The sequence below is a fragment of the Bradysia coprophila genome, unplaced genomic scaffold (assembly GCF_014529535.1).
Source record: "Bradysia coprophila strain Holo2 unplaced genomic scaffold, BU_Bcop_v1 contig_324, whole genome shotgun sequence".
NCBI lineage: Eukaryota > Metazoa > Arthropoda > Insecta > Diptera > Sciaridae > Bradysia > Bradysia coprophila.
Window position 1 is genome coordinate 3,699,667 of NW_023503584.1, and position 15,422 is coordinate 3,715,088.

A 15,422-nucleotide genomic window follows, 5' to 3' on the forward strand; every position below is an offset into this window, starting at 1 on the left:
GCGAAAAATGGTACAAGCCGTGCTCATACCCTTTGATTTTGTATGAAGCCGATCAGTGAAACCTTTAAAAGATGTTTACTCTAATCAATATCTTATAGTTTGCCGAAAACACTAAAGCTCTACACCCCGAGCCGACACTCAAGCCGTTTTCAAAAACTGCACGGCTCTCATGCTTGAACTACAGACTCCAAATTTGACACTTGTCAATTCAGTGTTCATGTTAAGAGTGCTAAGACCAGTGCTGTGGATTCTGTTATGACAATCTCCCCAGTGCAGAGATGGTTTTCCTAAATTAATTCTTAAATCCAGCAGTTGTCCTAGATTGTTTCAAAAAGTATCAACGGTGTTGTTACACACACACAAACTCATACAAACATATGATTACCGCTAGTACTACATTCACACAACCAATGTCAACTGAATAAATAAAAAGCTAAAGTTAGTTTTTTAACCACGACTCTCTCGGTTGTAATATTAAAGTTCGTATCCATATGTGAATGCAGCAGTGATTTTTTAATGAAAACCTTCACAAGAATGCTAAATTGTAATAAGTGCTTCAAAATGCCAAATATTATGGTTTGCAATAGCGAAAAGTGTTGATAATTGCATTGGTGTTTCATCATGTCATTGATCATATCGTGCAATTTTCATTCTACCGCGAGCAGCTATAATAAAATTTTCGCGTTCAATGAATGAGAAGTGAATTTGTTATCGTCTAGCTGATTCATGATATTTATATCGCGGAGAGAAACTTTTATTGTTTTAAAATATTATTTTGCCGATAAAGCGTTTTTTTTTGCTTCGGTTGTGCGTAGGAATAATTTAGACTTTTGATTATGAAGCTTACAGAGGTGTATAGTAGAGAAATGTGATTAATGAAAAAAAAAATGTTTAACTCAAACAGCCCAGAATAATAGAATGATATAACTGTAATAATCGGTGTTGTATATACTCGACATCTCTGGCGTCTACCGTCTACTATTTGCTGTGATGTTGTATTGTAGGATGTCAAGGGGTAAGTACTTGAACTTAATTTGGACTTTAAAGCTCTTAACTGTGAGCATTTCAAAAATTTAGGTTTTCACCATATTAATCCAATTCAAGACGCTTGTCTTTCATGAAGAACATTACAGACGAATCATACGAACCTCGTTATCAAAATGCTCTTACCTTTTACTAAACAAAATTCTCCAGTCTCTGATTTGACCATCGCTAAATTAGCGTCCCTTAGTCATTCAAATCTAACATTCGATCGACTTGATTGCCTATTAAAAATTCGACCTACTAAAAATTCGATTTTCCTGAATTACCGCGATAAGTTTCGCATATTACACAATTCCAAGCTAAAAAAAATGAATAAATACGAAAACCTTGACCTTCATTGCCACTCATTCCCTATGTATACGGGAAACTCAACAATCGAACAGCGATAGTGTTCGCCAGACGGAATTTGCAAATCGTGCGCCGTAATTTTACCGATGACACTGCAAGAAAATGAAGAAAATTGCGGTCTTATCAACTTTATCGAGCGTTAAAATCCAGTTCGATTTTGAATTTCATAACGTCGAGTAAGCAAACGATACGGTGATGTAAACTTTAAAAAAAGGCACGACGACGACGGTTTTCTTTCTGTCGATTTTGTTGAAATATAACATTCTTCACACTGACTGAGAGAATTATATAGCCTGAAAGAACATAACCAAATTGAGCACGATTTTGCTAATGATATATCAAAACAACGAATCGTTGAATGTGAATCACATTAGCAGATGTGAGTATTCAGTTAGTAGTGCTACGTTTATTGTCCAGGCTCACCACTGTGTACCATTGGATAGAAGTACACAGAGTAAATAATTTAGTGATGTTATCGGCCACTTCTAGTTGTATGTATAGTTCGATACTTATTGGAATTGTTTGAATGTGCGTTTTAATGATTTGGCAATAAAATTTCGTTGAAAACCATTTTTATTTATGATTACATATGTAGTTATACACATAAAACACAGTCACTGAAGGAAAGGCACAGTTTTATTAATATTGTTATTAGTATTGTAATATTTGTTAAATCAGTCTATAAAAGTGTCCGTTGGTGAACGCAACTGATTTTTATACTATTCGGTCGGGTGTTCACGTTAATACTCTGCCGCTAACAATTTTTTTTGTTTGTTTGTTAACATTTCGAGGTAATTTTTGTGTGGCTGATAGCTCAAGCCATGTGTATTAAGTTAATGTTATCGCCGAAAAGTGATGAACAGCACGTCAGTGATAAACTGTTTTTGAAAGAAAACGTGAACTGTACAGCTGTGGTTAGCTGTAATCTCAACGATGTCGTTTTTCAGTATAGGACTTTGGAACGAAACAGTTTCTCAATAATGTTTCGATTGTTCAGTACTCAGATCAGATATCAGATCTATGTTATTGAGACCAAGCCACGAAGTCAGGGTCATTACGATTTAAATGCCAAATTGACCATCGATTATAATGTGTTTTGATACTTTGAATCTAGTTATGCGAAGTAATTAAGTTTTTTTTTGATTTGGTGTAGTCAAGGGATTTTTTTTGTTCATGGCAATTACTCGACGTTACCAATAGTGATTCTGTGCTAATGAATAGTTTGGTGATTGAGAATTCTTTTATTATTTCTTCGACTCGTAAGATATTTTTTATCGGCATCCAATTTATTGCTACTTCATTATGTGAGACCTTATAAGTGAAACAAAGAAATTCTTTTCAAATAGGAGACGCAGTAATTTTTATTGTTTGTCAGAATAATATTTAAAAATAAATAAAATACGACGAACCACATGTATTTGTCACATGTTGCCACTAAAAATTCTCGTTTAGCTGAATTCGATAAGAGAACATTTTTACACCTTCTGAGAACTTAAGCGTGGAAATAATTAGTTTATTTAGACCTACACGAAGTGTCGGGGCTAGTGGATTTCCATTTTAAATTTAAAACATTCGGAATTGAGATTCCCAAGAGGATTAGAGGGTAAGATTTGTTGATGTCATTTTCAACGAAAGTTTGTTTTCCTCAATTTTATTAGTCCCTGATGATTCCCCGATTGTTAGGTGAAAAATAAGCTAAGCGAAAATGATTTCAAAGTTGTAACTGGACAAGGGAGAATATGAAATGTGTTGTGATATAAATGAAAACCAACTCAGTGGTTGAGTGATTAGAGACGAAAGTGTGATCACAGAAATTGCGAGTTATCTTGCGGATAGAAAAGTTTAGTTGCCTAAAAAATAGCAGACTGTATTTTCCAAGTCTAAGTCTCGCACTACCAATCAATTAATTAAAGCTTGATAAGCGAATGATTTCTGCCACTGTTTCGTTCTGATAGAGAAAAGCAACGATTTTTTTTAAATGCAACCTTTCAAACATTTTAACTTACGCGACAAGTTTTGTTCTGCGAAAAGCTCAAAATTACTTATAATAACAAATTGAAATCAAGCGATGTCCCTCAAATCAGGGCCCCTTATTGGTAAGGCTGTTTACCGAATTTACTGAAATTTACCGAGATTTACTAAAAGTAACCGAAAATTTATCGAATTTACCGGGAAATTTTGGAAAATGCCACTAAATTAGATAAATTCGATACGGCGATCTCATAATTTCCAACATAATTAACTGAAGAAATTGGATTTTACTAGATTTAGCGATCAATGAGGAGTAACAGGCAAACATAGCTTGAGAGAAATTTTAATGGAATTAATTTTGTCATTGAATGACGCTCAGTATGAACTCAACTAGAACAGTTGTGTTCTTGAACATATTATTGAAGCATCAACATTTCGGCATATCGTGCCAATCGTCAGTCAAGTCATTCAACTTGATATGTTGATATGGGCACTGAACCGAAAGTTGTAAGTTCTATATGAACAATCTTCGGTAAAACTGGGGCTAGTGAATTCTAACTGAAATGACGGTCACTGCCATCTAACGTCATACTCCAAAGTTAATTCTATCTCAAGCTTTGAATATAATTAACATGTTCGTAAAAGAAAATGTCAAATAATGTAGGTTTGTTATAAATAGCTCGATTTACCAATATTTTCGTCAATGATTCCGTCGCTAGAACATATTTTCCCATAAAAAAAATAATTGCAATATGAGGGCATCAAATTTCACTTATCTGGGTCCCAGGTCACTCAAAAATAGCCGGTAATGAAAAAGCGGACGAACTAGCAAGACTAGCTTCTAGTACTCGTTTCACTGGCCCCGAACCAGCAACCGCAGTATCATTTTCTACCCTCCAACGAATAATATCGGACTGGAAAGCCCAAAAGTTCAAAAATCACTGGAATTCATTGAACACCGCGCGACAAGCCAGAAACTCAATTAAAATAAACAACAAAAATACTAAGTATCTCTTGTCGCTCAGTAGATCCAATATTAAAAGGCTCACAAGCGTTCTAACAGGTCATAACACCTTGAAAAAACATCTTCACACGATAATACCTATCAACTGACCCATATTGCGACATGTGCGGCGATATTGAAACTACAGAACACTTCCTTTGCCATTGTCCAGCGTATATCAAGTCAAGAGCAACACATCTAGGCTCCTATACAATCAATTACAACTCAATATGGAGTATTGCTCCAGCAGACATCCTTAAATTCATAAATAAAACCAAAAGAATTTAAGTAACTGTGGGGAAGCACAACAGGCCCATCTGAGGCTTAGGTGCAGGTTATATTCCACCCACTTATTCTATCTATCTATCTAAGGGCATCGACTGATTTCGATTCGTTATCATAAATTCTAAGCTTTTCGTAGAACAGAAGTTGTCATTTAGGGGTAGGGACAAAATTTTGGGCAACCTTATCAGGCATCAGGCCATAGCAACAGCTGTAAATACTTCACCAATGTCTAGATAGTTACTGATTCTTGATGTACCGAATGCGAGGCGACTGGTTTGGTCGTATAGCAATAGCATAGAGACATCGAAGGGTAATCATTCCGATTTCTCTTATTGTTTCAAAAAGAATTATCTAGTGATGGGTTGCGTTGGATTTCAATTGCCATAGGAGAATATGCAAAAAAAGGATTTTGTACGACCCTTCGTCTTGTCTGCGACTAATTGCGTGTGTGTGTACAAATGTACAAATGCAAAAATGAAACAAACTTGAATTTCTATGCCTGGTGGTCAGAACCGTATGGCTACCATGTATGGTTTCTACGTCGTCGGTATGGTTAATCGAAGATGTTGACTAAACCAAACAATATTTTTGGATCACAAGGGCACTACGTGAGTATAAAGGTTGTAGCAGTGTAAACGATTTGTCGCAGTCCGTGTAGTATTTCTGCGAAAACTAGGAACTAGGAGTGTACGAGATGAATATTGCTTGCAAAGCTTATCTCCGAATATTCTTCGTAAATATCTACAGCCCGATTTGAGACCGTTCCTTCAAAATATTAATTACAAAAGCAATCATGTGTAATAACTGACAATATTTATTCGTAAACCCGTTTCAATGGAATATTTTGTACGACCTCTCTGAAAGATTAAAATGTCAGATTGAAATTATACTCAAAAAATAAGTCATACGAAAACGAAATCTCTGTCAATATACCCATTATGTATTACTTTAGATGTACCTCCTTCAAAAGTACATTGCATGAGTACTCATTGCAAATAAAATTATCATGAAACTATTGCAGTATGACTGCATTTCCGTCTGCCACAACCCACAAAAGCTGTGTTCGATAACAAGCGGATGATTAATATTTTCAATGTAATCTTAATTCCGTAGTGCTCTAGTTGGAACTCCACATATAATCTAATTTTGGTGTAACCCCGATACCACGATAACAAAGTTTTTCTCGGTAAAACTATAGAACTTTGATTTCTGTACAAGAACTGTTCGATAAATGTTTCTATGACGTCGTTGAACGAATGTACACAGCGTCACATAAAATTTCTACACGTACAGTCGAACGCCTTGGAATTTCAATTAATGAAAAAAAAAATTCACCCAACACTCCGATTAAATGGAATAAGAGGACATTCCATAGATGAAGAACATGTATGAGGGAAGGATGAAATTCTTTTCACTAGGTTTTACATCGACACATTGGCGTCGATTCATGTCGCGCGTAGGAATAATGATATTTCGAATTAGATTATATACGTAGTACATTCGACAATTGCATACAGTGTTTATGAAATTCATAATAGACACAAACAGACAGAACAACCTTATTATACATAAAATAGAAAAAAAATGTTCTGTTTCCCATCGGACTATTAATTTTATACAACTCAATTTTATTGCCCGACCGCTGAAAGCCACAATACCTTGAAAAAGTAAATAGTTCATTGAGTCAACGATGCGTTGGATATAAACGGACAACAAGCCCATTATATTGAATGTATGTTTAGTAGTTCGATAGCTATCTGAGTTGGAATAAAATTGCTTGACACCATCGGAATTATTCAATCAAATCAAGATGGTATCTCTGCCATATACTGGGGAAAACTCACGGAAATGTAATCGTGTGGCTAAATGACTAATGGGTTTTGCAAATGAGTTTAATTGAAAATTATATTTATTTATTTTTATATTTATCGTGAGTCAATTTTAAATTACAATTACTGTTCCAAGCTGGGCGTGTCCTAAATTGCTGATTAAAGGGATTAATGGCATGCAATGGAAATGCAATTATGTTGTGACGGAGACAATGTGATTGTACACAATATATTCAGCAACGATAAGACAATTATAAAGTACTAAAATGGTTTGTTTTAAGGTTTTCCACTTTAAAAGACACATCTCTGTCTTTTCTGTGCTTGAGCGGAAACACACATTGTGGAAAGGTTCTTATTGAATCAGAAAATCAGAGCTGAGTTGTTATCCAAGTAGCCAGGACCAACATTTTTTGTACGACGTTTTCAATAGATTTCAAATGAGTCCTTAGACCCGTACGAAGTAAATAGCCTCAATACAAACAACACACACTCTACGGATAATAGCGGCAGAGTCGAAATTTTGCTTGATTTTTGCAAGTGGTTCCAGGTGGTTCCGGGTGGTTCCCGTGGTCCAATCGAAAAGTGATGTATAGAAGGTGCCCCTTATTTTTGATAATGAACAAGTCGTCCATACATCATTTTGTCCAAAAACTTCGAATTTAGCCGATATAATTTTGGGTCATTTTGACTCGGCCGCTATTATCCGTAGAGTGTGTGTTGTTTGTATTGAGGCTATTTAGTACGAAGTACTGTGGTCTTAAAGGTTTACGCATACATTTGTAACACGTCGAATTGGACTCCCTGAGTAAGTGGTTGTACATAGATGCCAAATCAGCAAAAAAAAACATAGCTAACGCCGACCCGTACGAAACACCCATTTGTATCAAAAGCCTTCAGTGTGAAACTCTTTATTTCTCTTACTTCATACTCTTCATATTCTACTGAAAAGCTATTCGTCCTTTAAAATCACGTACATTATCCACTCTTTGCCTTGTTATCATATACAAATAAATTGCCGGAGGCAATATAGACAGCCCCATACGAAGTTAACTTTCATAAATTCCTATTCCTGTATATAGCTCAATATAGGTGAATACAGTTGAATATAGATGTCCATATATGGGATGCCTAAATCACCCCACACACATAACCAATTACTTCTATGTTAACAGAAACTCTCTAAGTACAATTTTTTCCACTTTTTATCACTTTTACTAAAATCCAATATGGCCGCCGGCAGCCATTTTGTTAGGAAATAGTTTACATTCGTTAATACCTTTCAAACAAAAAAAAAATCATGAAATTCGGTCAAAATTTACTCGAGATATTGACAAAATACTCCACGTTCACTGTACGGCCGAGTAGCCGGATAAGATCTCACTCCAAGAGACCTAGCTCACGCTCTGGTGAATCGAATTTCATAAACTTTTTTTTCCCTGATTGGTACGATCAATACCTATCTAATAAAGCAAAAACATTAGACATTAAAACGCTACATTAGTAAGTGTTACGTTAAATGAAAGGTATTTACAATACCGATCGATAAAAAAAAAAGTTTATGGAAATCGGATGACCGACTCGTGAGTTAAACCCCTTGGTGTGAACCAGGCACAGGGCGGGAAGCAGTTTTTGCTTGTAGGTCGGCCAAATTTGAACGGATTTCGTCCACTTTCACTTTATTAGATAGGTATTGATTGTACCAATCAGGGAAAAAAAAGTTTATGAAATTAGGTTCACCGTAGCGTGAGTTAGGTCTCTTTATCTTGGAGTGAGCTCTTATCCGGCTACTCGGCCGTACCGTGAACGTGGAGTATTTTGTCAATATCTCGAGTAAATTTTGACCAAATTTCATGAATTTTTTTTTGTTTGAAAGGTATTGATGAATGTAAAGCGTCAGTACTACTTCCTGTCTCCTAACAAAATGGCTGTCGGCGGCCATATTGGATTTTAGTAAAAGTGATCTTTGGAAAAATTGTAGATAGTTTCTGTTAACGTAGAAGTAATTGGTTATGTGTGTGGGGTGTTTCAGGCATTTCATATATGGACATCTATATTCAACTATATATAGCTATATTGAGCTATATACAGGCATATAGAGGTATATTATAACAAATTCATCTGTGAAATGTTTATTTATAGGTAAATATAGGTAAATGTAGCAATATACCTGTTTAAATAGGAATTTATGAAAGTTGACTTCGTACGGGGTAACAAAGCAAAGAGTGGATTATGTAAGTGATTTTAACGGGCGAATAGCTTTTCAGTAGAGAAGAAAATTAAAGGCTTTTGATACGAATAGGTGTTTCGTACGGGTCGGCGTTAGCTATGTTTTATCTACAGTTAACGTCAGTGAAATTTAGACATGAATTTGCTTCAGCTATTTTTCAGCTGGTCTACTCATACAAACAAAATTGTTTATACGTCTTTATACGGTTTTACTACTACCACGCCCATGCGTATAAACAAGTACAATCACTGTTGTTTGTATGAGCAGATCAGCTGAAAAACAGCTGAAGCAATTTCATGTGTAACTTTCACTTACGTCGACTGTAAGTCGATAACTGATTCAACTAGGTATGTATCGAAATAGGCACTTGCATCGAGCTGAAATCACGCAATATAGAAGTCACGCCTGGTATTACTTCATTCCACAGTTCCACGAAAACTCATTTATGGAATCAATGAGATTCAATTATAAAAATTACTTTGATTTGTTTCATGGTATTAGGTATAGATTGCAATGCAGTAAACATGAAAGGATCAATGACCGGTACGACATTATTTTATTTTTCTGCAGGACTATGTCTTCCACTTCTATAACAATAAATATTGTGAACATACAAGTGCAATTAATTCAGTGTTAAGCATTTTCAATATTAATTAGGGCCATAGTAGTCAATGTTACTCAATTATTTACGATGGAACGAATCCATAATGGGCATAATGGGTATGTACACTGTACAGTTTATTAAAATATTACTGCGATAGAATCAAAACACATTTTTCTGTTGTGTCATAAACAACAATGTAATACGAATGTAACATTGAATTTCATTGATTGATTATTTATTCGCTGCCGTTGGCATTTATCATAATATTAGTCTTGCAAATATTTAATTAATAACACGCTGAAACAACACAAAATAGTCGATATTCCCGTATTGCTCAGTGAATTATAACTAAATATCGAGCGCTTTAACTGGAAACTCGTGCGTTCGTATTTCAATACTTTTTTTGTATTCAAATGATTCCTTTAAGAAATGTTTGTGTGCTACTTTCGTATACGTATATATTAGTATTTCAATTGCTGGCGAACACAATAGACCGGCGTTTTGATCAACTAAATACGATATAAGTATCAGCGATAAACAATAACTAACACACACAGCGTGAAATGGATTATCTGTGTCAGTGTAGGTGAAAATGTTCTAATAAATAATTCCATCAATAAACTAGTAAATATCAAAGAGCGCACAATTGCAATTGACAATTGAACTTAAATTGTGTCTATTATCGCAATTGCTTTTTTATTGATGGTATGAAGTCGTCCATTCTCTGACAGGTCAATTGTTTGGTAAATAATAGTAGATTATGTCCTTGATTGGACATTTTCATTTTGAAGAGTGAGAAATTTTTAGTTTGCCAGTGCCGTTAGCTAGCCGGTTTTCTCAGGGTGGGAATAAATACGGATTTTTTATATGGTGAAATTAGTGATCTGCAACTCTTCATCTCAATGCCCAGATTTCCCGTTAGTAGATACGGTTCTGTAGTCCGCGCCGAAGGAAAAAAGACAAGAATCCTGCTAGTAAGTTTCTTGTGGAAAATATACCGGTAATGTCATATCAGATAATGACTCATTTCTGTGAGGCGTTGCGAGTGAAATATTTCAAATCTATAGACCACCACGAGCTGTTACTTTTTTTCTGTTGCATGGCTCGGCTCATTGTCATACAGTAATCAATACGTTCATCATAATATAGTTCGAATAATTCCGGAACGTGTCAATGTGAAAATACTGAAATAAATGTCTCTTTGTACCTTGCTAACCTTCAGGTTAAAGTGGAAAAGTGTTTCCTTTCCACATCTTCTATTTAAATTTTAAAATTATTTGCATTTCCTTGTTTGCATTTATCGCGTTTTTCTCGAGATGACACAACAGATAAAATTCAACTTTTATTTAAATGCGAAATACTAAAATCTATTTAACTGTTGTGTGGAATATGGTGATTCTAAATGGACTGAATGTAAGCAAGAATGTTTATTGTTTCATAAATAATGTAGAGACACTTCAGTTTCTTCCTATTTTAAACAGTTTGAAAAATGAGCTTTGAATTAAATGGTGACCTCTTAAGAAGGAAAATACGTTAGACATGATATTATGAATAACATATTCGCTTATGCTTTCTCTAGTGCAGGTGTTCCAAATATAGTCCAGCCTCCAGGTATTTCAAGAGATGATGGTGAAAGACCTGACGGTATGACTTTGATACCATGGAGTCATGGGAGATCACTCTTGTGGGATGTTACCGTCCGGGATACCATGGCTGCATCATATATTAATGATTCATCAAAGAAAGCACGGTCCATTGCTGAAAAAGCAGAGAGACATAAGCATAACCATTACGTTTCTTTGAAACAAAACTATTTGCTAACCCCACTTGCTTTCGAGACTTTAGGTTGCATGGGTCCGGAAACGAAGAAATTTATTGATAAATTGGGCTCTTTAATGAAAAAGGCAACGGGTGAGGTAAAATCAAAAGAATACCTTCTGCAAAGAATTTCCATCGCAATTCAACGTGGTAACGCTGCTTGTATTTTGGGAACATTAGGGAAGAAGAAGATCGATGATATTTATTTACTGTAGTTTTTAATTTTGGAGAAAAGATCGATGTTTTACCGGCTGCGCCATAATTGTGAGCAGTCTTTTTTGTCGCATTTAAAATAAATATCTTATTTTCATTTTGATTTCTAAAGGTAAAAAAAAAAAATTTAATATTTTATATTGATTTTAATTTTACAAAAACTTTTTCTTATCACAAACTTTGCATAATGTTGCATCAAACTGATTCAAAATTCTGTACGACTTAGCTTCGCCATAAAAACTATAAAATCCCTGTGTGCTGGTGTTACGGACAACTGCCATCTGTTAGCGATAACGAGTTCAGAAATAAGGGAGAAGCTCTGACTAACTTGGTCTTATATAGTTCAACTAAAATGAAGTAATATTGTGCCCTTGCTTGTAAGTTTGTTGTTTGGGCAAGTGTGAGCTTTGCGGAAGTAATCAACCAATCTTTTGAAAATACTGCCGAAAGACTCCTCTGAGAAAGGTATCGGTAGTCGGTATTGCTGGAGAGACAATCAAAACTCAATTAATGCACAACTGCACGATGATTGAAGCAAAATTTAAAAATGTTTTCGAATCTAAAATAAATTAGTTTTGACTGTCCCTCCAATCAACGCACTCCAAGAACAGGCACGAGAACAGAATTAAATAAGAGGCCTCCACGATGAAGTAGTCCAAAATTCTCTTATAAATTCAGTTTTTTATGTTGGTATAGCCCACCGTGTTACGGACGTTCCATACAGAATAAGTGGCCAAATCACCGTTAAAAAATGTGTTCTTGTGCCTGTTATTGGAGTGCGTTGCTCCAATAAGTGGACCCATCAACAATCAATTTATCAAGGCACTAGTTAGCTCCTTTTTTCTGTGATTTTGTATATTCAGGAATGTATGTATACCAAGGAAGTCATAGCAAAAATGTGGAACGAGTAAACGTCATTCTAAATTTAATATTCCTCTTTTCCAGAATGACTAAGGAAATAAACCAAAATGGTGGCGCCAAACCTTATCGCCCGAATAGACCACAATGTTTTTCGAATGTCACAGGTATGGTAACATGAATAGTATCCGATCGTCGGCCCAATAACATCGAACCTTTATCCGCAGATCGTATTCCAGCCAGATTAGTTCTGTACTTCCTGTCATGGTCAGGATTCCTTGTATCGTTTATGATGCGAAATGACATTAATTTTGCTCTGGTTGCAATGGTACGATCTCCAACCACATCAACCATATTAAATGGAAATCACACAACGGAGGTATGTTAATATGACTTCATAGTGTACCATTGGACATCCGTTACAGTTACATTGTGCTTTCAGACCATTAAACAAGAAGAACTCGGTGAATTTGACTGGTCGTCGACAGTAACATCTGTTATTCTCGGATCATTTTATTGGTGCTATGTCTTATCTCAGGTAAAATTTCAAGTGATTCGAATTTTACGCTGTGATTCAAAGAGAGGTGATTTAGGTTGTCGGCGGAGTAGCCACTCAATACTTTGGTACAAAAAATGTGTTCGGTTGGTCTCAATTTGCCACGGCCTTATGTAGTTTATGCATTCCGTTTGCATCTTCTTTTCACTATGGTGCGTTGATTGCCTTACGCTTAGTACAGGGATTTGCATCTGGACTGACTTGGCCAGCCATGTATGCGATGTAAGTCACTTAAGGCCCCATTTGATTGGAATATCACATTCAATTTTCCCTCAATTTTCATTTTAGCGTTGTGTACTGGATACCACCAATTGAGCGCAGTCGCTTTATGTCGAGTTTTCAGGTATAATTTTGCTATCTTCTACCCACCAATGCACAAACTGATCAACAATAATTATCAAATAGGGATTCAGCATTGGCATCGGCCTCACTTATCCTCTTTGCGGCTTTATCATTTCACATTGGGGCTGGCGAGCGGTATTTTACACAACCGGAACCATCGGTATGACATGGTGCGTAATGTGGTATTTCCTTGCATTCGATACACCGTCGTTGCATCCGCGAATAACCGCATCCGAGTTGGAGTACATCGAGCTGAACATTGACAAAGAAATCAAAGACGGTCGGGGTATGACAGTGCCGTGGAAAGAAATTTTCAAATCGTTACCGGCCTGGGCGATAGGTATCACCACATTCGGGCGTATTTGGGTGCATTATACATTTATTATGTACGGACCGATGTACATGAAAGACATTCTGAAGTTCAGTATCCAAGAAAATGGCCTATTGTCTGGAACTCCATTCCTGTGCTCATACATTTCGTCGGTACTTTTCTGTTGGATTGCCGACTATCTGATGACAAAGGAGTTGATGACATTGACGAACATTCGGAAAATGTTCACCGCAATGTCACAGGTTGTGCCTGGTGTGCTGTGCCTTTTCATTGGTTTCTTTGATTTCAACACAGTTCCTGTGTTGGTGATATGGTTTTTGGCTGTGACTTTAATTACAGCATCGTATGCAGGTGCTATGGTGAGTTGATCTATTCGAAACAGAAAATTCGTTTTCTCCTACTAATGTGGCTGTGAATTGAATTAGGCAAGTATTGTCGATATTGCACCCAATTTGGCCGGACCGGTATTAGCATTTTGTCAAACGATACACATGACTGCATCATTTTTGTCACCTGTTGTAGCCGGTTTCATCCTAACGGACAAGGTAAACAAATTCGGCTTTTAATGAGAAAGGTTGCGAATTTTTGGATCAATGAAAATTGGATCAGAGGTAGTGGATGTTATCACATCCGTCATGGCATCCGCTGTAATTCAAATTATTTTGCCAACTTTCGTTGCCGAAGCACCCTAGAAGTGGTTTCTAATTTTTGTTTTTGTTTTTTTCTTCGTAGACCGCTCTCGATCAGTGGCAGACCGTTTTTGGGTCGACGGCTGTGATTGCAATCAGTACTTACATAATATTCCAAATATACGGGACAGCCGAAATTCAACATTGGAATTATCCTAAGACCAAAACCACCGATGAAGAGGCTAGCAAAATGTTACCAGCTGTATCAACACCGACTGGAACAACGGGTACCCCGGATACTGAAGATTAGACGACCAACTATAGTTGAGACAAGAGGAGATATAGTCTACGGTATACTAAATTAATTAATTTATTTTTCTGCACCAAAATTCCATTTTCTAGATTTAATTTATCGTTAATTGTTGTTGTCCGCGATCCGAGTTCTTATATCGTTTAAAATAGTTTTAGTTTTGTAAGTGAAATTTATGTTGCGATCAAATTGTGCTTATTTTTTCGATTTAAATTGAAAATGAAAGGCTTCGAATGTATTCCGGCGATTTTGTTTCGCTGTATTAAAAGCGTATCATGAATGGCTATAAAAATGAAGAGCTATTGCAATTAAGTATCTTAAGACATTCAACATCCCTTTTATCCTGATTCTCATAATATTGCTATTTGCAGCGAATCATGAATGGCGTTTAACTCTTGGACACGTAACCGCTATTTTCTTAAACCATTAAAACCATTTCGGAAGTGTATCTCTCACATTGAAAAGTTCAGTCTTAAAAAATGTGAAGAATTGTTGACAAATGCCAGTAGTTTCAATCACAGATCTATTACTTCATTTGATCTAAGTATTTCAAAGAGATTGATTTCCAATCTTTTACTTCAATTATTTGAGATTATCGTTACTTCGTTAAGTCGTTATCGATAACAGATGATATCAGTCGGTGACAGGTTAAACCGTTTGTGTAATAAATATCATTTCAATCAGGGTCTACTCTTAGGAAAAGAATTCCTAAAAATTCCTTAATCTGTAAATTTAGAAATTTTAGGGATTTTCTTAACTTTTTTTGAATTTTTAGGAATTCAATTCCTAAAAACAGGCCCTGCATCAGTAGCAGTCGATTTAATGACACTTACTTTTATCAAGGTTGTATAAATTCCAATTCTGATTTTTACCGATTACTGTTCCATCCATTGGAAAATTAGTTATGTCTCATTCACTCGAAATTCGCAGTGAAAATCGAGATATTTGCACAGCCTTATCATTTCTGATGAAGTCACTTATGAAGTCAACAATTTTCTATAGATTCTCGTCACGCTAATTCTGTACATATCTGCAATCCGTAACTTTACAACAG

At 35.8% G+C, this 15,422-nt stretch overlaps 1 protein-coding gene across 6 annotated transcripts in view; it reads left to right on the plus strand.

Annotated features, from left to right (window-relative positions):
• Window positions 1-14,892, plus strand: part of LOC119079480 (sialin) — a 49,539-nt gene extending 34,647 nt beyond the window's left edge. The window contains exons 1-9 of one of the 6 annotated variants that reach the window (XM_037187419.1): window positions 398-1,015; window positions 12,288-12,367; window positions 12,428-12,579; window positions 12,643-12,738; window positions 12,794-12,978; window positions 13,045-13,099; window positions 13,162-13,788; window positions 13,855-13,974; window positions 14,162-14,891. In XM_037187419.1, coding sequence (XP_037043314.1) covers window positions 12,289-12,367; window positions 12,428-12,579; window positions 12,643-12,738; window positions 12,794-12,978; window positions 13,045-13,099; window positions 13,162-13,788; window positions 13,855-13,974; window positions 14,162-14,368 — 1,521 coding nt within the window. In that variant the 5' untranslated portion in view covers window positions 398-1,015; window position 12,288 and the 3' untranslated portion in view covers window positions 14,369-14,891. Of the gene's footprint in view, window positions 1-397; window positions 1,016-1,587; window positions 1,772-1,860; window positions 1,884-2,029; window positions 2,184-9,910; window positions 9,936-12,287; window positions 12,368-12,427; window positions 12,580-12,642; window positions 12,739-12,793; window positions 12,979-13,044; window positions 13,100-13,161; window positions 13,789-13,854; window positions 13,975-14,161 lie in introns of those variants that run through there. The other 5 variants (XM_037187424.1, XM_037187423.1, XM_037187421.1 and 2 more) reach the window with 5 other exon arrangements.
• The last annotated feature ends 530 nt before the right edge of the window (window positions 14,893-15,422 follow it).